We start from the raw sequence: 24,415 nt of genomic DNA on the forward strand, positions 1-24,415 counted from the left end.
GGATAACTCAGAGAACTGGAATGTTGTAAGAGAAAGATCTCATTATAAAATTGTCCTTTCCATTTCCTTCTAGATGTCCAGTCCTGGGGACTTAAGACTGTAGTACCTTTTGTATCCTTGTCTTTCAGGGATTTAGTAACTTTATAGATTAGTTTAGCTCAGTTTGTTCAGCTACAAAATGTGGATGCAGTCACACATTTCAAAATTTGTTGGATTGATTTAGTAGTGTGCTTGAGTTGACTTATACTGGCATGCACAAGGTGATTGTTAAATTTTAAAGAATTCTGTGAGCTGGTTGTTAAAAAGTAGCTTGAAATTGACCACAATGGCACCTGGTCACCTGGGCAGCTGGCTGTAGACTAATGAAATGGAGCAGGTACTACCAATTAGGGCTTTTCTTCTTCAGGGAGCTGTTTGTTGAACATTTACCTGCACACCACTGGGTGGATTAAAGAGGATGGGGAGCATGAAGTGCTGGCACAAGGTTGTGCTGCCAGTTATGATTGAGAGTAGGTCAACAGATATTCCTCTGGAAAGAAACCTGCCCTCCAAAAGAGGTGCTAACAATATAAGTGTGACTGCCATTATTGGGCCTATAAGGAGAATTTGGGATCTATCATCCCGAGGGTCCTATAAAGCTCAGCCAGATGGGCTTCCTCTAAACCAAGGGTTGGCAAACTATAGCCCACAGGCCAAATCCAGTCTCCCCTCCCCTTTTTTAAATAAAGTTTTATCAGAACACTACTACACCCTTTCAATTATATATGGTGTGTGGCTTCTTTCACACCACAACAGCATTGACTAGTTGCCACAGAGAGCTTATGACTTGCAAAGTCTAAAATGTTTACTATCTGGCCCTTTACAGAAAAGTTAGGTGACTCCTAATCTACACCAGATATCCGTGTATATGTATGATACTCTGATCTCTCAAAATGCTTTACCTGCCTCTTCTGTTTTATTTTCATAATTTGTGTGTGTTGTTTGAGACCCTGAAAATCCCCAAATGTGTATTTTATTAGAGTACAGAAGAGACGCGTTCATATATCCTGTCCCCACCGTCTCAAGAAAAGAGCTCTGTGTAATTTTTTTGTCTCTTGCATCCCAGACCAATTTTCTGTCAGCACATTCAGCCAGGGACGAGGCAGCGAGGCTGGAAGAGCGCAGGGGTGTGATTGAATTTCACGTGGTTGGCAATTCCCTGAACCAGAAACCCAACAAGAAGATTCTGATGTGGCTGGTCGGTCTACAGAACGTGTTCTCCCATCAGCTGCCCCGGATGCCCAAAGAGTACATCACACGGCTTGTCTTTGACCCGTAAGTGGTGCTTTGCTCTTTCTTCTTCTTATTCCTTTTTAAATGAAAGAGGAACTATACTCAGAGAGTGAAAGTCAGCCATGGTCACCCACCGGATCCTGCTGCCTCTTGTCACACTGTGGCTCCAGAGCTACGTCAAGATAATTGCCATGGCTAAAACATTAAAATTAATTTTTCAACAATTCATAAATTTTTTGTTAATAATAATGAAGCTTTATATTTTAAGTTGCTTGTGACTATCCTCTGCTTCATTCATTACAGCAATGAAAGAACATAAACATTTAGAAGATGTCCCACTTTTTTGATAGTCAAGACATTCTTGATTTTGGTATCTTAACTTGGTATCCTTGCTGCCCGTGTCTGTAAGCACTGAGAAAATTATTGGGATACCAGACAGGTTAACTTTGAAAATCATTGCTTTGAAAAAGAAAAAATCCCAAACCAAAAAATTAAACTTCTGTAATTGAATGTATTTTAACATTTATAGCCCAAGAGCCTGTATGGACTATGACCCACACATGTGACAATTTAGAGTGACATTTTAGGCAGAGAAAAAGTCTAACAGGACTGTATAATGCGGGTTTTGGCAAAATTGTACATGTGGATTTTGTATTCTTTTCCATAATGTTTGTATAATATTTTTGAGTAAGACTAAACTCTTTAGAAGCATATGCCACGTTTGTCCCTGACTTTATGTATCCCTCTGACCCCCCATTCTGGGTCCCTTGGCATTGGGTATACCCCTGTTCCAGTACCAGTGAGCACCCCCACACATACCCTGTTCTTTATTTGTAACCCTCAGACCCTTCTTAGGTGGCTGGCATTTTGTTCTGATGCAAGCTCTGATGAAGTCTTGTCCAGGCAAGCTTGCTCTAAAAAGACCACACTAAGGAATGGTCTAGCGAGGTAGTGGCTAGATAAAAGAGGTTTCCATAGAAACTCAAGAAAAACACCTCCCCTCTCCTGTTTGGTTAATAAGGAACACCCCAAAAAGTATATTTATGTAACTAAGATAGGTAAAACTTTGACATAATCTTATTGTTTCAGGAAACACAAAACTCTTGCTTTAATTAAAGATGGCCGTGTTATTGGTGGTATCTGTTTCCGTATGTTCCCATCCCAAGGATTCACAGAGATTGTTTTCTGTGCTGTAACCTCAAATGAGCAAGTCAAGGTAAGGGTAACCCAAGGTCATAGAAGATAAGCAGAATGTGGTGCTTCTCACTAAAGCTGCATAGCTGGGGAAAGTCTCTCTGTGCCCTGTCCAGAGAAGGTTCAAAGTGGAGTTCAAGACTTTCTGAGAAGAATCCTCTCACTTAGAGTGTATGTGTATGTGTGCGAGGAGAGTAAATGGTTCCACATGCCAACAGGTCAAGTTCTACCAAGGCTTTGTTGGGCCTTGGGGCAAGGTACAGGGACACCACACAGCCCCAAATGCAACTCAAGGATAGTCATTATATATGGCAAGTGAAGGGATGTTTGAGAATAAATCTCAGTGTTTGTTGTTAATTTACACCTGCACACATACACACACACACAACTGGTAACACTGAACCACGAGAAAGGATGTGGTGTGATGTGGATTAGGAAGATGATTTAGGTGGCTTACACTTCAGAAAGATTTCTTAGGACCTTGTCCCTAAAGGGAGACAAGAACTAAGGAAATTCTATAAGAGTAGTCTGAAACATTTGAATAAATTTTTGACTAAGTTTCAGAAGAATTCATGCAGGGTTTGGAATGTGAGTTTTTTGGTGTGTGTGTATTTGTGTGTGTGTGGCTAACTTACCTTCCCAATTGTCCTTGGCATAGGTCCCTTCCTTCCCAGGAACTAGGCTGTGTTATTGACAACTTAGCCTGGCTGGAATAAACTAGACTCTCAATTGGCAGAAAGACCTCTGATCTAGATTATGTTGTGTTCTACTCTGTTGCTTTTAGGAAAATGGAACCAGGAAATGTGTCTTTAGACTATTATTCATTTGGTATTCTGGGAGCCCTAAAGAATATCATGCAAAAATATGGCAAATGGTGGAAAGATAAGCCACTCAGGATTAGATGGCTGCTGAGAAAAATTATTGGAAGGTCTAAGGCAACGTTGTCCAATGAAATATAATGTGACGTACAAATGTGAGCACCGTATGTGATTTTAAATTTTCTAGTAGCTACGTTAAAAAAAAGGAAACAGGTTAAATTAATTTTAAATATACATTTTATTTTACTCAGTCTATCTAAAGTATTGTCATTGCAACAGGTACTCAACGTCACGAAAAATTACTAACGGGACATTTTACCTTCTTTGTTTTGTACTAAGTCGCTGAAATCAAGTGTATATTTTACACTTATAGCGCATCTCCATTTGGATTAGCCACATATCAAGTGCTCGCTGGGCACATGTGGCCAGAGGCTCCTGTATTGGACAGTGCACACCTAAGGACATTGTTGCTTTCTTCAGCTACAAAGAAGCAACGCCATTTACAAAAACCAAAAATAAGTCACTGGAAGGAATCGTTCTGTGCCCGAGGGCTTGTAGCCAGTGCTGTGGGTACTTCTGCTTTCATGACGAGCTTAGCTCTGGTCACAGTGCCAATTATAGCCACTGCAGTTCATTCCCACAAAGCACAAATGGGGCTTTTTGTCTTCGACTCATAGTGCTGAGCATTAAAGGGCAAACAAAATTCATCAGTCTTGCATTCATCATTCTGACTGGGGAAGGTGAGAGCCCAAATTTGCTTGAAACTGATCTCTGGCTCTTTTTCAAGGAATTCTGACTGTGTGTCTTTAGATGGTGCTGTTGCTTTGCTTATCACTTTTTAATTTCCCCCTAGCCAAAGTGAGAAACAATTCCAAGTGTCCAGAGTTTAGGAACTGATTTAAAAGGAAAATTTTATTTGGCTTTTCATGGGGAGAGGAGCTGGAAAATATGTCCTTGGTTTATAATTTCAGAAAAAGATTGCGTAATTTTTGTTTTCAAAGAAAGCTACACCAAGCACCTTGTTTGGAAAGGTTGGTTAAGGTTGACTTGGACATTTTTAGGGATACCAGAGGGAAACTAAAGGTATTTAATATGAATTGGATGCTTTGTCTTATTACTTCCCAGAAGGGCGATTTATTTTTTTCCCAAACCATGTAATTTTCTAAAAACTTGAAGAAAGGTGGCCAAACATTACAAACTCAGTAGGAGGAACTAGAAAAAAGCTGCTTTTTGTAAGTGACTTGAAACTGTAGTCTTAGAATATGAAGATTAGTCTTTCAAAACTAAATAGAATGAATGAATTTCATGGCAGCCAGTGCTGGTGCTTATTTGTGAAAACAGCAAGTTCATAAGTGGAGGTTTTAAATTTTTATTTAATATGTTAAAAATCTTGGTTAAATGATACTTTTTAAAATTTGCATCGACTTATTTTGGAGAATTAAGCTTACATACAAATTCCCGTGAATGCTTTAAATAAGGTTTGTGTGTGAATTTATCTTGCTCAAAGCACATAACAAGGTAACATTTGAGAATTTACTTGAAGCTCCTGACCTGGTTTTAGAATATCGTGTCGTCTAAGAACTATTTAGATTTGATGTCGTATGCAACTTTGAAGTTACATAGTTAATATTTATTTACCATAAGAAATATTTAAACAAACACTGAAGTTACCAGATGGATTTGGAAAAGAATCCTTTTGGTGACGGTTAAAAATAAAGGCATACAAACAATGGAAATAGTTCTGGGGTGAAAATCTAAACATTTGCATATAATAGCTTAACATTGTTAATGTCTCTTTAACCAAGGAAATATTTAAGCTATCACTGTGGCCATTGGCAGTGCTAGACACAGAGAGGATCCAAGTTAAAAGTCACAGCCCCTACTCACAAGCAATTGGAATCTGGAAAATTTCTTTGGAGAGGTGACAAATTAGTGGCCACTGGTGAAAAATATCTTATGCAGGTTTTGAGAAGCTATTTACAAAAGAACCGTTATTGTTCTTCTTGAGTAAAATCATTGGATTGTGGGTGAAGGGGAGAAAATTTATAGTTCTATTAACTCCTTACAAGATGGTGTAGACAACAAAAGCCTAGCTTGCTTCTATCAACCAAATCTATGTTAAAGTGAGGTTCATCAGAAAATGCATTTCTTACTAATTCCCAGACATTTCTATTCCGTACATGCAGTTCCCTCCAACTAGCCAACTCTTCTTTTTTTTGCAGTTTTTTTCATTTTTCTTTAAAAATAATTTTTAATTAATAGGTCATACACAGATCCTTCCAGGTGCTTCTCTACTGATTTACGTACATAGAAATATACCTGTATGTAAGAGGTGACTGTGTGTTTTATTGTTGTTTACGTAAATAGAATTCATACTGTACCTAATTTTAAAAAAAACCATCAGTTATGTCTTAGGGATCTTTCAACTTCAGTGCATATATATGGTTATTTAAATTTATATTTAGATCAATTAAAATTAAATAAAATTTAAAATTCAGTTCCTTAGTCACTCAAGTACTCAATGGCCACATGTGACTAATGGCTGCCATATTGGATAGCGTAGGTAAAGAACATTTCCATCACTGCAGAAACTTCCATTAGACAGTGCTGATACAGAGGTATTTTTTTCTTTTTATATAGTATTTCATAATGTAGATGCATTATAATTTATATAATCATTCCCCATTGAAGACGTTTATGTTTAATTCCAGTTATTTTCTATCACAAACAGTGCTCTATTTGGAAATATTTTTCTAAACACTGAGAAGTGGAATTGCTGCATGAATGAATACGACCAGTCTAAATTTAAAAAATTATTTCCAGATTGCCCTTTTCAGTGGGTTTACCATTTACATTTTCACCAGTAGTGTTGAAGAGAACCATTTCCCCTATCCTTACTGGCACTGTGTACTATCAACCTTAAACATATTTGCATACTGTTGAGTGAAATATTGCATCTCCTGATGGAGTGTTCTGATTACTATTGAGGTCAAACATCTTTTTTATTGGTTATATTTATTGCTTATTCCTATCCTTTGACAATTTTTTTTAGGCTGTCTCTCTTTTTTTGTATTGATCCTTTAGAAGATATTTATGGTTCTTGATATTAAATCTTTATAATATATGTTACAACTCTACCCTCCCAATTTGTCATTTGTCTTTTGTTTATGGTATCTTAAATTGCTTATGATATCTTTAAGAAGTTTTAAAATTTGAAGTAGTCTACTTAGTAATCAGTCCTTTGCTTTATGCTTTTGCATTTTTTTTTTAAACAACTCATTTCTTTTTTTTTTTTTATAATTTTATTTATTTATTTTTCCCCCAAAGCCCCAGTAGATAGTTGTATGTCATAACTGCACATCTTTCTAGTTGCTGTATGTGGGACACGGCCTCAGCATGGCCGGAGAAGCGGTGCATCTGTGCACGCCCGGGATCCGAACCCAGGCCCCCAACAGCAGAGTGCGCGCACTTAACCGCTAAGCCACGGGGCCGGCCCGTATGCTTTTGCATTTTATATTTTCTTTAAGAAGCCTTTTTGTACCCCTAGGTTATAAACCTTCTTTCCTATATCTTTTTATAAAACTTATGGATAGGTTTTATTTTTCCTCACATTTAGATTTCCAATCCATATTCTTACATTGTTTTCCATTTGACAAACTCTTTTAAGGCCTACCTTAAACATTCTCTTTTTCTTCTACACCCTCCTCCTTCTCCCGCTTAATTATCCTACAGCCTTTTTCTGTATTATAAGTACAGATACATCACTCTGTACCAATGCTGTGCAATAGAAATACATTGTGAGCCGCAAATGCAAGCCACATATGTAATTTAAAAATTTCTAATAGCCATATTAAAAGTAAAAAAGAAACAGGTGAAATTATTTTGATTTTTTTATTAAACCTAATATGTTCAAAATATTATAATTTCAACATGTAATACGTATAAAATGTTATTAATGAGAAATTTTTTTCCTGCTGTGTATTTTACACTTCTAGTACACCTCAATTTGTACTAGTGACATTTCAGTAGCTCAAAAGCCACATGTGACTAGTGGCTATAATATTGAACAGCACAGCTCTGTACTCTAATTATATGTTGATATGTTTATCATCCTCATTTTACTCTCTTTTGTTCAAGGAGAGAGATATTTCATTTGTCTTTTTGTCTGAGTTTTATTCAAACTCACAATGTGTCAATATTGTGATAAGTTTGGGAAAAGCTAAAATGTCCTTGGGGAACATCAGTGGAAGAGTACTTTCCAGAAGAGGGAGATGGTAATACTGTTCTCCTATTTACTAGACAGACCATCCCCTGATTATTATTACACTTGGTCCTGGGCTCCATGCTTTAGAAGGGCATTGTTATATGGGAGAAAGTCCTGAAAGGAGTGATTAGATTGATGAGGGGTCTTCCGATCATGCCGTTATGAGGAATGATTGAAGCCTCGTTGATGTTTGGTTTGGGACTTGGGAGGTAGGGATGGGCGTGAGTGAGAATGTGTAATTTTTAAGGGCTTGAAGAGTTGTTAAGAGTGGGAATGGGGGCTGGCCCTGTGGCTTAGCAGTTAAGTGCATGGGTTCCGCTACTGGCGGCCCGGGTTCGGATCCTGGGCGTGCACCAACACACCACTTGTCCGCCATGCTGAGGTGTCGTCCCACATACAGCAACTAGAAGGATGTGCAACTATGACATACAACTATCTACTGGGGATTTGGAGAGAAAAAGGGAAAAAAAAAAGGAAGAGGATTGGCAATAGATGTTACCTCAGGGCTGGTCTTCCTCAGTGAAAAGAGGAGGATTGGCATGGATGTTAGCTCAGGGCTGATCTTCCTCACAAAAAAAAAAATAAAAAAAGAGCAGGAATGAGTCTTTGTTACTCTAGGAGTAGAATTAAGGTCAGTAAGTAGAAATAACAAGGGGTCAGATCTCAGGTGAACATTGGGTAGAGCTTCCCACCCATAACAATGCCTGACAATGAATTGGTCTATCTAAGGACCAAGTGATCACCTGTATTGGAGGTGTTCTAGCAGCTTAGCTTTTCAGGATAGATGGCAAAAGACTTCTACCCTCACATGGAATAGAGAGTTAGACCAAGTTAGACCATTCAAAGATCCTTTTCTTCTTGAGGTGCTACAATTCCATGAGATCATACCTGTAAGCACATTTGAGTTCTTTAGAAAAGTGTGTCAACAAATTCTAAAATATTTATGTGAAGATATTTGTTTCTGGATGCTTGGATTTACTTTTACCTCTTTTTATGAGGTTCTAAAACAATCACTTTAAATTTATAGATTTTTCTCTAAGCTTTGCACATCACTGAAAAACCTGGTACTTGGATTTTTTTTTTTTCATATTTCAATCATGAATTTATTCCAACCAAGTTGAAAATCCTATGTATGTGATGATACAGTTCTTTAGAAGGATTGCTGATTTGTAGTTTACGGGAAGCACTTGGGTTAGTTAATAATCTCGTGAAGATTAGCACTTTACATTGCTTTTCTCGTCTCAGGTTCTCGAATACTTTAAAGATAAGCAGAAATTCATAATCAATATTTACTCCCAAAACTTCTCTGTTAATATTCAGCGAGTAATCTTTAGGCTTGAACTAGCAGCTTGTAGCCTCAGTGTGTTATTCTCAAAGAAGCAGAAACTTGTATTTTCAGATGACGATTGTATCTCCATTCTAGGATTTTGAATTTTTTGGTTTTGTAGCTCATTTTCAAAGTTCGGAAATGCAAGTAAGGGTGTTAGTATCATATTGGTAAAATATATCAAAGTACCAACTGCTAAATTTGCCAACATTACCCAGCGAATTTGTAGGAATTTCTTTTCTCCGGAAGCTAATATATTTGTCTGTATACTAACTTCCACATAGGGCTATGGAACGCACCTGATGAATCATTTGAAAGAATATCATATAAAACATGACATCCTGAACTTCCTCACATATGCAGATGAATATGCAATTGGATATTTCAAGAAACAGGTAGGTTTTTCACTGTGTGACACTGTTCTGTCTTTTCTTTCCTTAGTATGCACTCAGGTACTCTTCATCCAAGTAAATTTTTCCCCTGGTGTTTATATTTATAAGGACACACATTTATTTGTAAGCTTTAAGCCAGAAGTAAGCTTCAGATTGGAGTAGAGGGTATCACCAGCACACTGTAAGTGCTAAATAAATACTTGTTGAGTGAATGAATGAATATCATCTATAAGTGAAGTATAATATTGCATCCTGACATTCTAAAATATGGTATCCCCAGGCTAAGGAGAAATTCCCCGTGCTGGGTGAGTAGAGTTCTCTGTGAATGGGAGAAATAGATTCAGTCTCTGGAAGGTCCCCATTGATAACAGCAGAGAGGAAATTCTGAAGTTTACGAAGGGCTCCAGACAATCCTGGTTCTACAGCACACAGCAGGCTGGGAGCTTGGCTGCCATCTTAGTCCTTTCTTATCAGAAGTTTTTAACTCTGCTTTTTGAATATTAGTTTTTGGCTGCATATTTTTTTAATAGTGCTTTATAGTTCCTAAACATTTTAAATTTACTTTTCTGACTACAAAAGTAATGTATAGTTATGGTAGAAATTTTGGAAAATGTAGTAAGGCAGAAAGAAGAACAGAAAAGTTGCTTGTAATTCTACCACCCAAAAAAGTTTACCGATAATGTTTTGATATATACCCTTCTAATATTTTTTCTGTGTGTGAGTTCATGTGTGTGTGTATAAATATAAAAATCGGCTTATGTTGTATCTAATTTAATTACTTGCCTTTTTCACTTAATGTATTCTGATTATTTTTTCATATGATTTCTGATGGTTCTCTGAAATTTTGTTGTATAAATAGAAAATAATTTATTAAACCAATACCACATTTTGGGACACTTAGGAGTTTCTTGTATGTAAGTGTACATGTGTCAGTGTATGTGTGTGAGTATGTGTGTTGCTCTCATCTATGGTAATTTGCTTAGAATAAATCTCTAAAAGTAGAGTTGCTTCCAGACATAGTTAAGGTTTTTGTTATGTGTTGCCAAATGCTTTAATAATTTCTGTTCTTGTCAGTAATATATAAAGGGGCTCTGGAAAGGGTTTGATAATTGAAAAATATGTTTTAACTCCTTTCCTGGGTGACACATTGTGTGTGTTTGCATTTATTTGATCATTGTGAGGTTTGACCTGTTTTTCCTTGTTCTTTGATCCTTTGTATTTCTTCTTCTTTTTTTGAATTGCCGATTCATTGTATTTTGCCTCTTTTTCTATTAAAATATTCATTTTTACATTGATTTATGAGAACTCTTTTTTTTTTTTTTTTTTTTGGTGAGGATGATCAGCCCTGAGCTAACATCCGTGCCAATCCTCTCTTTTTGCTAAGGAAGACCGGCCCTGGGCTAACATCCGTGCCCATCTTCTTCCACTTTATGTGGGACAGCGCCACAGCACGGCCTGACAAGCGGTGCATCGGTGTGTGCCTGGGATCCGAACCCCGGGCTGCCAGCAGCGGAGCGCACGCACTTAACCGATACGTCATGGGGCCGGCCCCGAGAACTCTTTGAATATAAGGATATTAACCTTTCATTTTATAATTTTTACCCCCTGTTTGTCATTTGTTCCAACATTGCTTATGGCTTTGTTTTTATTGTACAGAATTTTAAAGATTTTATTACATAAAATCTGTGAATTTCTTTTTTTATATATGTCATATATGACTAGAAAACTTTCCCTCCTCTGAGGTCAGATAATTAATCTCATATTTATTTTCTTCTCATTCTTTGGGATGTTTCTGTGACTTTCATAATAAAACTCACTTGGGAGAACTCAGTGGGATTGTTTTACTGAGGGCTCGAGCGTCGGCTTTCCTGGGCCGTAACTACAGTGCAAAGTGTGAAATCTCAGCCGCGGTTCTTAAATGACTTGTCTGTAGTCCTCTTTGAGGATGATGGCAATAATTGCTTGGAAAATAAGTTTTTGCTGAAAGGGGAGGCAGGAACCTGCTGGTGATAGTTCTGAAGTCCAAGTAATTTTCCACAAAGAACTGAAATAGGCACTGTAAGGAAAATTATGTTTATGTTATAAATATACGAATATATACCTTGTAGCACTGTGTTATTACGGCTTAAAGTGTATGAATGAATATACTGCAAAGCATGAATGTCACTGAAACAACCACACACTGTGATGGTCTATAAAGTAGGGGTTTCATTTCCTCAGCATCAAGGTTCTAATTGCTATATTTTTTGATTTTATGCTTTTCTTTCAGAATTTAGATCAACATTAGCTTTTGATTTGTTGAGAATCCTGGGGCCCCCTCCCTCCTTTGGGAAAAGTTGTGCAATTTAAGGCAAAAGTGAACCTTACTTTTACTTAATAGCTGTTTCTGTTAAAAACTTTTTAGCGTTATTTGTGTTACTAGGATTATTTTTTTGTGTTGTCTTCCTTCCTGTTTTCACTGTTTTATTTTTGATGTTTTTGAACTTCATGGAAGGGTTTCACACTAATGTTTCCCATAATAACGTGATGAGAACTTGAAAGAAGCATGTCTTAGTATCTAGCACAGTGCCTAGCACATAGTTAGCACTCAATAGATATTTGATGCACAATGCCCATACGAATTAATTTATTTGCTTTGCAGGGTTTCTCAAAAGAAATTAAAATACCTAAAACCAAATATGTTGGCTACATCAAGGATTATGAAGGAGCCACTTTAATGGGATGTGAGCTAAATCCACGGATCCCATACACAGAATTTTCTGTCATCATTAAGAAGCAGAAGGAGGTAAGCATGAGACTTCTATATAGGCCAGTCTTAGTTGGGGTGAGTTGCATATCTTTGGGCTCTGGGTTATTGTGTGTATGGGTCTACTGGGTATCATAATCTCAATTTGCTATGGTTTGTATAGATTTCTTCTTCAAAAGTGTCCTTGATCTGTCTCCACTCTAGGTCACCATTCCTGAGAGGGTCAACACTTGTTAAATTGGTGTAAAATACAAAACTTGTCAAGTATGATGACATATCTTAACTTCATCTTCAAGACCTTTTATATTCTGCCTCAATCGCCCTTACCAAACTTACCTCTTTTTTTCCCTTTTAAACTATTCTCCAAAGGCCATTCCTGACGCCTTAACCCTCTTGCTTGATGTCTTCCTCCATGACCTACCTCCCTCTCTCAACACACACACAATCTGAACCACTTCAGCTCTGTTCTACTTCCTCCTTTGAACTTCTCTAGCATTATTTTGATCCAACTATTTGAATTTAAATTATTTTATCATCTTACGTAGACATTTATCTTAGTGCGTATTAATCTCTCCTTTTGCATTGCAAATTCTGAAGGCTTATACTTCTAGGTATGAAGTGATTTGTTATCTGATTTTGGGGTGTAGTCTTATTTATATAAACTAATAGAGAAGAAGTAAAGGGAAAAGTTGATAGATTTGACTATATAGCAATTTTACATTTCACTAAGAAAAAAATCCCATAGAAAGAGCACAATTGGGGAGTGCACAGAGGCCATTTATTGAATGAATGAACTTTGTGTGTTAAGCCCAGGATCACCTCTTTGCTCTCCTAACCTACTGGAGTTCAAGAACTGGGAGTTTGCGGCTGTGTCATCCCACATCAATTCCACTTTATACTTCTGTTAGTAATGCTAGTGCACTTTTTTCTAGCAAGTAACTAAAAAAGCCATTTGTCTTAAACCCGTCTTTGTTTTCTGGTTTCTAGTAGTGTCTCTTACTCCCAGTTCTTAGTTGTCAGCCATCACTAACGTAACAGACATAAAGCTCTTTACACAGTGTCTGGTGCATAGTAGGTGCTCAATAAGTATTTTCCTTTTACTTAAATTGGCTCAGACTTGTTCTCACGCTTCCCGTGAATGTGAGCAAAAGGCATTTTTTAAATTAGGAAATAAAAACAACCTTTGTTGTTTCTTGGTCAAAGATGTCAGCCTGAGAGAGAATTCCAAATAGGGTACTTGGAGAGTTAATAAAAGCACAGCAGGCTCCTCTCTCTCTGTCTCTCCCTGAAGAGCTAGCTTTCTTCATTGTTCTCTTTGGGGCTTAATGAGCAGGTCTGAATTCAGCAGCTCATTGTTCAGCCTTAGGGGCTGCTGGCCAACTAAAGCCATCACGGTGCAGTCAGCTGCTCTTTCATTCCTCCTTCCAGCAGCACCAGTTCATCTCCACAGTATAAGCTGAGAAAAGGATTCCCCTGGCAGGGTCTGCAAATTCACGTAGTCCAGATCTGTTGGCTCTTCCCACGTAAAGGGGAAAGCCATAAGCACAGAGCTAACAAAAGCAGTCAACTTTTTGGAAAACAGTGCTCCCTCCCCCTTCCTCTTTCTCCCCTCCTCTTGGCTCTCTTCTCCATCTCTCCTCACCTTCCCTCTTTGCCTCCAGCCTTCTCTAACATACACCGTAAAGTGGATGATGCTGGCTTGGAGCTGTTAACCTAGTTCTTTTAAAAAAGATCAGAAGTCGCCATAATAATATATTTAGATTCACATAGTATCTGCTTCCACAGAATTCAAATGATTTTCACAAGTATCATTTATTCCAACTTTGAAAACTCCCTTGAGGAAGGTAGGGACTAATGGTGGTAGCAAACAAACTGTAAATATATGGAGGACTTTCCTAGCCCCTAAAAGCATACAAGAGCAGAGTAAGTTGTAGTTGTGGTTAGCAGAGATGGAGAGAGAACCCTAGTACAGTTGGCCAGGTGGAGCAGAGAGTGGGAGTTGTACTTTGTGTGTGTTAACTCCAAGGGAAAGTTAGGAACCCTAGTGGCCTAGCATCATCTGAGGTGGCTTTATGGGAGATGTGTTTTGAACTGGACAGCCTGGTAATGGAATCAGCATGAGTAAAGATTCAGAGTCCACCATAAACAGATTCATGTGCGCATGAACAACTAGGACCATAGGTCTATGGGTGATGAAAGCTACTATTTGAGAAAGTGTAAATAGGCAAGTAGCAGGCAGAATTGAGTGTGTGTGTGTGTGTGTGTGCATTTGTGTGCGGGCTGGGAGGCAGGGATAATTCTTAAATCTTAATCCACGTGTGAGACTACAAAGGCCTGGGTTTGGAGGAGCCAAAGTAAGGGTGAAGCAAAGCAATGTGATTTTTTGTAGGAAGACATGCTAAGACTTGGTAACATATTAAAGATGGGGTAGGCCCCCCAAATTTTCTGTTTGGAAAGACTGAAACTGACAGTGAATGGGAGATGGATTTGAGGAGAGGAAGATGATGACTTGGTGGGGAAGTGAAGACATTTTCTAGGGTGATGAAGATAAGAGACTGGAACAGAAGTAAAATGTCCTCTTTGCCCAAAGTGATCCTTGGGGCACAGAGAGGTTAGGAAGCCTCCCACTCTCACTACCAGTCACTCACTCAGAGCCCACCACCTTCATGGTGCTACATGAGGAGTATGGAAGCCACCTGGTCAGGTATCACATTTGAGAGTATCCTTGGTAAAGAGAAAAAACTTTTCAAATTATAATTGAAATTACATTTTCTGAAGGTGTCCATTTAAGAGATTGCCATTGGGATTCTTTTTAAAAAAGACTTTGACTTATAAATAAACGGAGAGAGAGCATCCATCTAGATCTGCCCTGTCCAGAGTGGCAGCCACTAGCGACATGTGGCTATTGAGCACTTGATATGTGACTAGTTGAAATTGAGATGTGCTATAAATATAAAATACACTCTAATTTTGAAGACCAGTATGAATAAAAGAATGTAAAAGATCTCGTAATTTTTTCTGTTGATTTTATGCTGCAATGATAGTATTTGGGATATATTAGATTAAAATAAAAATATATTGTTAAAGTCAATGTAACCTGTTGTACTTTTTTAAAAAATGTAGCTACTGGAAAATTTAAAACTACATGAGTAGTTTGCATTATATTTCTATTGGACAGCACTGAACTAGATTTACAGGAATATACTTTCACTAGTCCATTCATTTTATGAAGTTCTTTGTTTAATTGTTAGGGTTATGAATTCATGCTGCAGCAGTTACCAGCAATATGTTTGAGATCCAGCAGTTAGGAACTGGAATTTTTTGTTTTCTTTTTTAAGTTCAATTAATGACTGTTGTTGTTTTGGTTTTTCTTTTCCAAAATTCAGTTATGATATGGTTAATTTCAGGATGGTGATTTTTAAGTTTTTTTCTTCTTTTTTTTTTAAAGAGAAAACTACACTGTTTTGGAGATAGTAACCTGAGTACATTAGGAATTATTTTACAAAACAAACACTTCTCAAAATTCCCTCACATCGTGGTTGTGTGGCCTCACAGACAACTCTCTTTAGAGCAGCTTGGTTGATGCAAACAATGTAGGTTGGGGCTCAAACCTTGAAAAATTCCAATAATAGTAAGGCCATCCTCCCAGGCTGTGGGGACTGTCTGAGCCTGTTCATCTGCCCCTCAGTCCCATGGGAACAGTTCCTAGTCCCGGGATGTGAAGAGGTTCTGACGCCTGACTTGGGAGCAGATGCTCGGGGCTGCTTTACCGTAGCTCTGGCAGAGGCTCGGCGGAAAAGCAGGACAAAATAGTTGGCTCTAATGCTCAAGAGGACAGTGGGCCCTTAGGGCAGTGTGTACTCTCAGTATTGGCTTTTCTGGATGGCAGGGGACACGTATTCAGAGGGTTGTGTGAATGATGCTACATGGGCATGGGGTAATAGTATGTTCTCATGGCTTACCTGTCAAACAACATTCACCCTTTTCTCCCCTTTTTATTTCCTAAAGACTTTATTTTGTTAGGAAAACGACTCCTTAGGTTGACTGACTTAAACTGTAGCCACAGACTTCTGTCCTTAAACACACTTTCTTCCTGTGCTTTACAGATAATTAAAAAGCTGATAGAAAGAAAACAGGCGCAGATTCGAAAAGTCTACCCTGGACTTTCATGTTTTAAAGACGGAGTTCGACAGATTCCGATAGAAAGCATTCCTGGAATTAGTATGTATAGATCTTCTTTTAAAAGCAAAATCTTTTGATGATGCCCTGAGATGTGTTTGAAACAATTACCAGAGTGCAGTGTTGTGGAAAACTTTTTGCCCTGCCTGTCTCTGTTTGTGTTGTTTCTAGTCTTTTAAGAAGGCAGCAAATGCTTTCCTTTTATATCTTTTCTCTACTTCCCAATGCAAACCAAAGAGAGCTTAGATGACCCCTTGCTCTAGTTATCAATATTCATCATTTATTGAGAGCCTGCTATTTGTAGCACAGTGTTAGGCACCACTCATATGTGACCTTGAAGGTAGGGGAATTCTGCTTTTACAAATGGAGAAATTGAGTCTCAGAATGGTTAAGTCCTTAGAGGTTAACCTTAGTTGGCACACATCCAGTAACTGTCAGCAGTGGAAGCAGCCCAGTTCTGATCTGTAAACATCTTGCTGTCTGCACCGTGTCTTATTGCTGTCATGGGTGTAACCTGCAGAGAGCTGTGCTTGGCTAAATTAGTTTTCCCAAACTTCTAAGAAAGATGATTGGAAAGCATATAATTTGTTTCAGGTTCCCTATGTTACAGTAGTTTTCCCAAGGGTTCTTATCTGCAAGTATGTTAGAGGTGAGTTGTATTGGATGAAACATGGAAAATAGCTGTTTTTGTAGATCAGAAGCTATCGAATATCAGCAGTTTCATTCAGTTCAAATCCAGGATTTTCTGATATACTGAAGATTTAATAAACAAAACAAAGTCAAATGAGCTAAAATGCTCCAGAAAAACTAAGACATTATTTGGGCAAGGTATATTTCTTCATTATAAAGTCTACTCTATAGCAGATCTGACTTTCACTGCCAGACCCAGAAATTTTACTTCCCTGTATTATCCCTGTTAATGGCTTAATAACTGCCATATCATTGAATGCCTACTTGTACCAGGCATTTTTCTGGTTTTTTTACATACATCAACTAATCTCAGAAGGGATAACATCACCTAATTTTTAGAGTTCTGTTTTATAGATGGATAAACTATAGAGGCAAAACGTTAAGTAACTTATCTAGGGTAAATTCACTTTTAAGGAGAGAGTAAGAAATCAAATCCAGGTCTATTGGACTCCAGGCTGTGTTTTCTTTCTACTGCACTAAACCATCTCGCATTACAAGCAGGGTCTTCGCCAAACTAAATAGAGACTAGATCAGAGTTTGTTCTAACCTAAAATAACAGCTTAACTCTTTCATATGGTGATTAGCAAAAAATGTGACTTAGAGCTTAAAATATATACATGCCCACAGTACTGGATATATTTACTTTTTATTTCTCTGAACAGTTGGAGTTCCCAACGCTAACATATAAAACAGTGTCGTCAGTCTTGGAAGTGTTGCATATTGTTAGCTGTAAAAGGAAATAACTAACAAGCAGTTAATTTCAGTCTCTTCCCAGAAATAGACTTTTATTGAGGCATGGTTGTCTTTTATTGCATTTTTGATAAGTATTAATTATGTTATTCTCTTGACCAAAAGTAGTTCTCATTTGGTGTTTAATTTCGTTGACGTATAGGAGAGACAGGCTGGAAACCGAGTGGAAAAGAGAAAAGGTAAGTGTGATGGGCGAGAGATATTAATGGAAGTGATTTTTTTTCCCTCCAAGCAACTTAGAGAAAATGGGCACCCATACAACACTTGTTGGGTTTCAGTTTTCCTTAAAAATTCTGGAATGGTTCTAATTTTAGGTTTTTGTAACAATGAGCTGAATAGGAATTAGCTGACAAGAGAGTAAAAAACTAATCATTGTTCCTTGTTGTTCACTCTTTTCCTTTCAAGTAAAGAGCCCAAAGACCCTGACCAGCTGTACAGCACGCTCAAGAGCATCCTCCAGCAGGTGAAGGTGCGTGGTTTCTCTTCATTCACCTCATGCAAATATTTTGAAATGATTTCCCACGTGGAATTTCCATATTAGATACCTTACTTTTTTCTTTACCCAAGAGCCATCAAAGCGCTTGGCCCTTCATGGAACCTGTGAAGAGAACTGAAGCTCCGGGATATTATGAAGTTATAAGGTTCCCCATGGGTAATGCCATTAACATTTTCTAAGTATAGATTTAAAACTCTCTGGATGGTGGTGTGGGGGACAAAGGGTTGCTGAGGTTGGTTTGTACTCTTCTGTTGTAGGGTAGGATGTGTATGATGGGCGGTGGGATTCCGTGCACCCGTGGAGGGCCAGTGATGTCAGAGCAGAATGATAAAGGAGAAGTGGGTGGCTGTGTTCATTGGAGACATTCTGCAGCTGTCTTTTAGAGCCCACACACCAACAACACTAGGTGCAGAAGGCCCAGGTCGGGAACTGCAGACAGCACTACATATGAAAGCTGGCTGTTTGCACATAACCTTGCTTATGTTCTACCTGTTTGGTTGCAAATGGAAAAACATCAGGTTGTCTTCTTGATATATTTTGAGTCTGTTTGAGAATTTTTGAAGGCGATACAAGAGAAGTTAGAGTAAGCTGCTTGACTGCTGTACTTTCAGAGGGAGAAATTCTAGTTCCTGCAGTTCTTGATTTTCCATGCCCTTGTTGGATACTGTTAATGTCACTGTTTATGGTCCTATTTTAAGCTTTGTCCCACATGCAAAGCCAAACAAACAAAAAATGCCTTTAGAAATGTAGAACTGTGGAATTTGCTGCTGTATCTGCACCATGATTAATTGAGTCAATTAAATGAATGATTAATTGAATCAATGGAGAAGCCACAAATTAAACTAATTTGGAATAGTGCAGATGACATAAAACTAGCTGAAATGTTTTCTTTTTAATCAGAGTACCCGTAGTTTTGGAGAAAGTCTATGTCTTCTGTCCCTTTTCTACCTGTAGTCTATTCCTGGTGCTAAGTATTAAAATGTGCAAGGAAGAATGAAAGGGATCCATTAGCTCCCTGATACACAGGGTTATTTGTAGATGTTTTCTATGGCATTAATTTTCACACGAATGTTTTATACAGTTGTAGTAATGATTTCAGTAATCTATTACTCCTTAAAGTGGACATCCATCCATATGCTTTTCTTTCCCTCTTCTCTCTGCCTGGCTTCTGTGTATTTCAGTACATGAAAACCAAAGTGAGGGTTGACTGAGTCTAGAATTCTGAATGGAAGGGAGATTTGGGAATCAATATTTTTCATGATGTGAAAAATATGTTAAAACCCTTTATGTCCATTTCCAAATTAAGTTAACTGACTTTTGCATCCTCATCTCCTGTGCCATCTCAACTCCTTTTGTGAAACCCTCATGCGGATTGTATGAGTTTGGGGAGAATAATCCTCTTTCAGCCCCTGTCCACATGCACTCTGAAGACCTGCAATGGTAGGGCTAGCAGGTCCCTCTGTCATAGCCTGCTCATAGCGGGCTTTCTGGAAGTTTTTTTGCTTGGTCCAGCCTGAGAAGGGTGTGAGCCTCTCTAGTTGGATACCACCTGTGTGCGTAGTTGAATGCTCATGAGGGGAAAACTGACCCCACTGAGCAAGGCCAGTGGTAGGCTGAGGTGTGTGCTAGACAAAGTTAGTTAAAACAGTAAAGGGTGCTCTTTAGTGGAGCAATAATATTTTTCTTGGGATGCCTTCAGGCGCTGGGTGAAATGTGTAGCCTTGCCCCTAAGATGGTTATGTTTTTGAGGACAAGACTGACAAATCAATAATTTTACTTTTCCCCATTATTGCCTTCTTGGCGTTTTCTAAAAACATTTCTTCTGTTTCCCCCATGCCCTAAAAAACTCTTTTCTCCCATGTGAATGAGATCTAACCTGTTTCATTTAGGGACTCACATTCAGAACATCTTCTGAGTAGTTGGGCCCAAGCTTGTCTTCCTACCACATGTGGATTGCTAGGCAGGGTTTTCCTGTTTACCCGGAATTCTCAAGTTGGTGGGGGGTGGAGGGATGAAAAGAGAATAATTTAATGGTGTTTCCATAATTGTATCACTGATGTTTAATCACCTTCTTTTTTAACCCTGCCATTTGGTCAACTGAAAGAATCTAAGAAGGCTAAAGAAAGAAAGATGTTATTTATAACTTTAGAATAGAAAAGAAATATAGCAAGGAATAGGCAGAATTGATTGTGATCATTCAGAGAGGTCCAAATACTTCTATGATTTTTGTTTTGTTTCTGCTATATTTCAGGCTCTCCCCATCTCTTCTTACACCCTCCTTCCAAAAAATAGTTTGAAAAATTTTGGATAAATTTTTTGTGTCATTTCATTCTTTTTGTTGCTTTCCTTTTCTTTTTTTAGTTACATGTCTCTTCTTTCTAAACCATTATAAACATTATATTGGGCAGCATTACCTTAAGTGGTAGGCATTTAGGTGGGAGGAAGGTAAACATCTAATTTTACCTAGGGAGGCAGAGTTTCACTGCACTCTCTTCATTAAATGAGAGGACATCTTCATCTGTTCAGTAACGCTCAGGTGAGACATTTAGTGGGGTATTTGCTGAGTCTTTGTGTAGCTTAACACTTTTCAATTTTTCTCTCCTTTGAAACTGTTTCAGTTAGAGAAGAAAGAAATTGAAAGTTGAATTCACAGATGTGATGACATATCTCTAACCAAGATAGGCTTTAATCAAAGGAAATAGGCAAAAGTAGATATTGCTCATTTTTTTCTTTGGTGTTTTGCGGTAGATTTAGGATTTTGATGTAAATGAATTTCTCCCCATTTTGGGACGTTGCACATAAATTTATTTATCTTATTAAATGATAATCCCAATGTATTTGGTTGTAAGTTTCTTTCATTCTGGAAAAGTTGGTAATATACTGGGAATTTGGGTTGTTGGTAGTCAGAAGTATTTCTTCAGCAGTTTTGACTTATTTTGCCACGCGTAGTTGCATATAATTTTTAATGATAGAACCAGATTTAGATACAACTAGGAACCTAAAAGTAGACAAATGTTAGTATCTTCTAATCTGCATGGAATTCTTTAAATGGTCCTGAGAGTGAGGATTAAAGAAGCCACATTGTATTCTTATAAGTTTAGATGAAGTACTATTTTCATTTGTAAACTAACACAATTTAAAGCAAGTAGATATATATTGGGAAAATATTCTTTTTACAATAGTCTCACAAGGCTTACTTGCTTTAGAAAATAGATTATTAAGTAAAGTTTGTCATTCTTATTTCATTGATGGAGCATGAAACTAAATTTATTTGAACTGTTTTACATGCAAGGTCGCTGGTGTATTTGCAAATGTATTTATGATCAGTTTTTCTACTTTAGTTTTGTCTCTACAACACCAAAACAACTGTGAATTTAGTGAAACAAACTCAGTCTGATTGTTTTTATTTAAGTAATGAAATGATTCAATACACGTGTTCCACCTGCTCTACTCTGTGTAGATAGAGGCTCTTCTGTGTAATTCTGAATGAATAGCTAACAGTACTTAGTTCACCATACTTATCGCCGCTAATCTACTTAGCTCCCTTGTGCTGAATAGGGGATTGAGCCAGATGACTAATAATGATCCCTTCAATGTTAAAATGCTGTGATTTTACACAAGAAACCCTCACAAAAGAAAGAACATAAGATTTAAGAACCGTTTTCCTTGATTATATGAATTCCTCTTAAACAAAGGCATTGGGATGGTGAAAATGTAATCAAACCGATGACATAGATTTCTTTCCCAATCTCACTTTTGTCAGCTGCTGTTTAAAAGGAGTCAAAGATTGCTAATATTTTTTTTTCCTGTGCAGATCTGAAAACCATGAGCGAACGCCTCAAGAATAGGTACTACGTGTCTAAGAAATTATTCATGGCAGACTTACAGCGAGTCTTTACTAATTGCAAAGAGTACAACCCCCCTGAGAGTGAATACTACAAATGTGCCAATATCCTGGAGAAGTTCTTCTTCAGTAAAATTAAGGAAGCTGGATTAATTGACAAGTGATTTTTTCCCTCTTAGAAACTCATCAAGCAGTGTGCCTACAGCAAGGTGGTTTAGTTTTACAAAGAATTGGACGTAATGTATTGAAGATAATTGTAAATGTAATAATTAGCACTTTTGAAAAACAAACAAAAAACCTCCTTTTAGCTTTTCAGATATGTATTTAAATTGAAGTCATAGAACATTTTTATTTTATGGAATAGATTTTAATCTATTTACTACTATTAATGTAAATTTTCTATGGCATGTCCAATAGCTGAATATTCAATAATAGATGATCAGGGGTTTCCTCAAAGCCTGTATATGAGGAAATTGCACATAGTACCAAGATTTGGGGGAATGCAGAAAATTTTCAGACCGTGAATGTTTCCATTTTTTTCTAATGGAATGTGAGAGTTTATTTTTATTTTATTCTGAAGGACTTTAAGGAAGGAATACATGATAAAAAGCCCGTAAAAGGTGAAATATGTGATGTTTGAAGTCTCATTGTAGACTTTTTCTATATATTTTTAAAAAACACTCATCTAGATGAGGTGCTTTGAGCAGTTCTGAAAAATGCAGTTCCAGAAAAGCAACTGCTTTGATTCCTAAGGAAGAAATTCTAAATAATGCAAACTTTTTTATAAGCATCTGGGTTTTTGATAATTCTGTCTACCTACAACAAACTTGTGAGTGCATAACCACTATTTTAATAATTATTTTCTCTACACAAATGTGTAATATTATATTTGACTTTGCTTATGCAGGACGTAAGTTCAACAAAAGGCAATTTCCCGGCCACAAAGGCATAAATTTGAAAACACTTGAGATTGAATCAACATGCTTTAACAGGAAAAGATGTATAATCTGTATGTGTATCCAATTTGGTGAATCCTTGTTCTGATAAATAAGGATTTTTTTTTTCTTGTTCCATGATACACACAACCCCACTGATATGTTTATATGAACATTTTTTCCTTTTGCATCTCCGGATTATATTCATTGTTTGAGGTGAATTAAATTACCACCAAGGTTTGCTGTCAGTATTAACATCTCCTTTGGTATATAGACCCAGGGTAATATCCCACTAAAATCCATCATACAACCTTAGTGACCTGTCTTGGGATTCCAGCTTAGTGCTTGGGTTTATTTTCTGATTAACACTACATAGAAAAGTGGGACATCTGCCATCCCAACTCTGGGAGAACCAACTAATATAAAACAAATGAAGACCATCTTGGTGGTCTCGACACTAATTTTTATGATACAAATTTATAAACTGATTTTTGTAAAGGACTAGGTTTTAAAAGTGTATTTAACTTGATGTTTTCTATCAGCGTAAATGAACTAAAATGATCATTTAATAGTCATTAAAAACAGTTGCCAGAGATAATCTGCATGAAGGAAAAACACCTGCAAATGGCTATTAAGTTGGAAGTATTGTTTTTAATATGTAAGAAATATTCAGAATGCTCACGCTGAAAAATGCCTCAACTTTTGTAAGTATAAGAAACCACCTTGAGTGGCATCTAGATTTCTAATGAAGAATGATGATACAGTTTGGATTAAGTATCTTGGACTGGTTTTAAGCAGTGCTTTGTACCGGATCTGCCGAAGCATCTGTCCAGCCTGGTATCCTGTGAAAGTTTGTTATTTTCTGGGTAGACATTCTTATAGAGTATTGTCTTTAAAATCAGATTGTCTCTTCTATATTGAAAGCATTTTTATGTTTTCTAATTTAAAAATTAATATTTTCTTATAGATATTGTGCAATAAAGCTGAAGTAGGATGTGTGGTTTTTGCAAATGCTTTAACAGCTGATAAAATTTTACATTTGTAAAATTAATATATTGTACTGGTACAAAAATAGTTTTAAATTATATTTTAAAAAGCTCTCAATTGGGTGGTGTGTTTTCTTCTTCTAGCAGATTAAGTTTAACAGGGCAAACGTACAATCTGATGGATGACCATCGACTATACCCTTAATTCTTAGCTCTTAAGTATTTTGTTGAAGATTTTTAGAATTATTGCATTCATGGGAAGTTTTATAAAAAGTCACAGTCCATCAGTGAGAGATTTTTCAAGAGGAGAGACTCTTATCGTGTCTGTGTCTCTTGAGTAGTCCACCGCATCTTGCCTGCTGTCACTCATTAAACAAAGAAAAAAAATCCAGCTAACAAGAGAGTTATTGGTTTAGAAATTAAAAGCGTTTTTTTTTCCAGTTTTTCTACTTTGTGTCTGTGAAATAGATGAATGAGGAGAGAGACAGATAAAAATACAGCAGATTTTTAGACATCTCTCAT

General features: G+C 37.2%; 1 protein-coding gene across 1 annotated transcript in view; it reads left to right on the forward strand.

Moving 5' to 3' along the window:
- Nucleotides 1–24,011, forward strand: part of KAT2B (lysine acetyltransferase 2B) — a 91,375-nt gene extending 67,364 nt beyond the window's left edge. Inside the window, 9 exon segments of the mRNA XM_087430605.1 lie at nt 1,106–1,314; nt 2,362–2,488; nt 9,160–9,270; nt 11,909–12,052; nt 16,120–16,234; nt 17,775–17,811; nt 18,038–18,101; nt 18,200–18,284; nt 21,943–24,011. Of these exon segments, the coding sequence (XP_087286731.1) occupies nt 1,106–1,314; nt 2,362–2,488; nt 9,160–9,270; nt 11,909–12,052; nt 16,120–16,234; nt 17,775–17,811; nt 18,038–18,101; nt 18,200–18,284; nt 21,943–22,136 (1,086 nt within the window). The 3' untranslated portion in view covers nt 22,137–24,011.
- Nucleotides 24,012–24,415: the final 404 nt, after the last annotated feature.

This window comes from Ceratotherium simum, chromosome 5, assembly GCF_057802395.1.
Source record: "Ceratotherium simum simum isolate JZ-2026a chromosome 5, ASM5780239v1, whole genome shotgun sequence".
Lineage (NCBI taxonomy): Eukaryota > Metazoa > Chordata > Mammalia > Perissodactyla > Rhinocerotidae > Ceratotherium > Ceratotherium simum.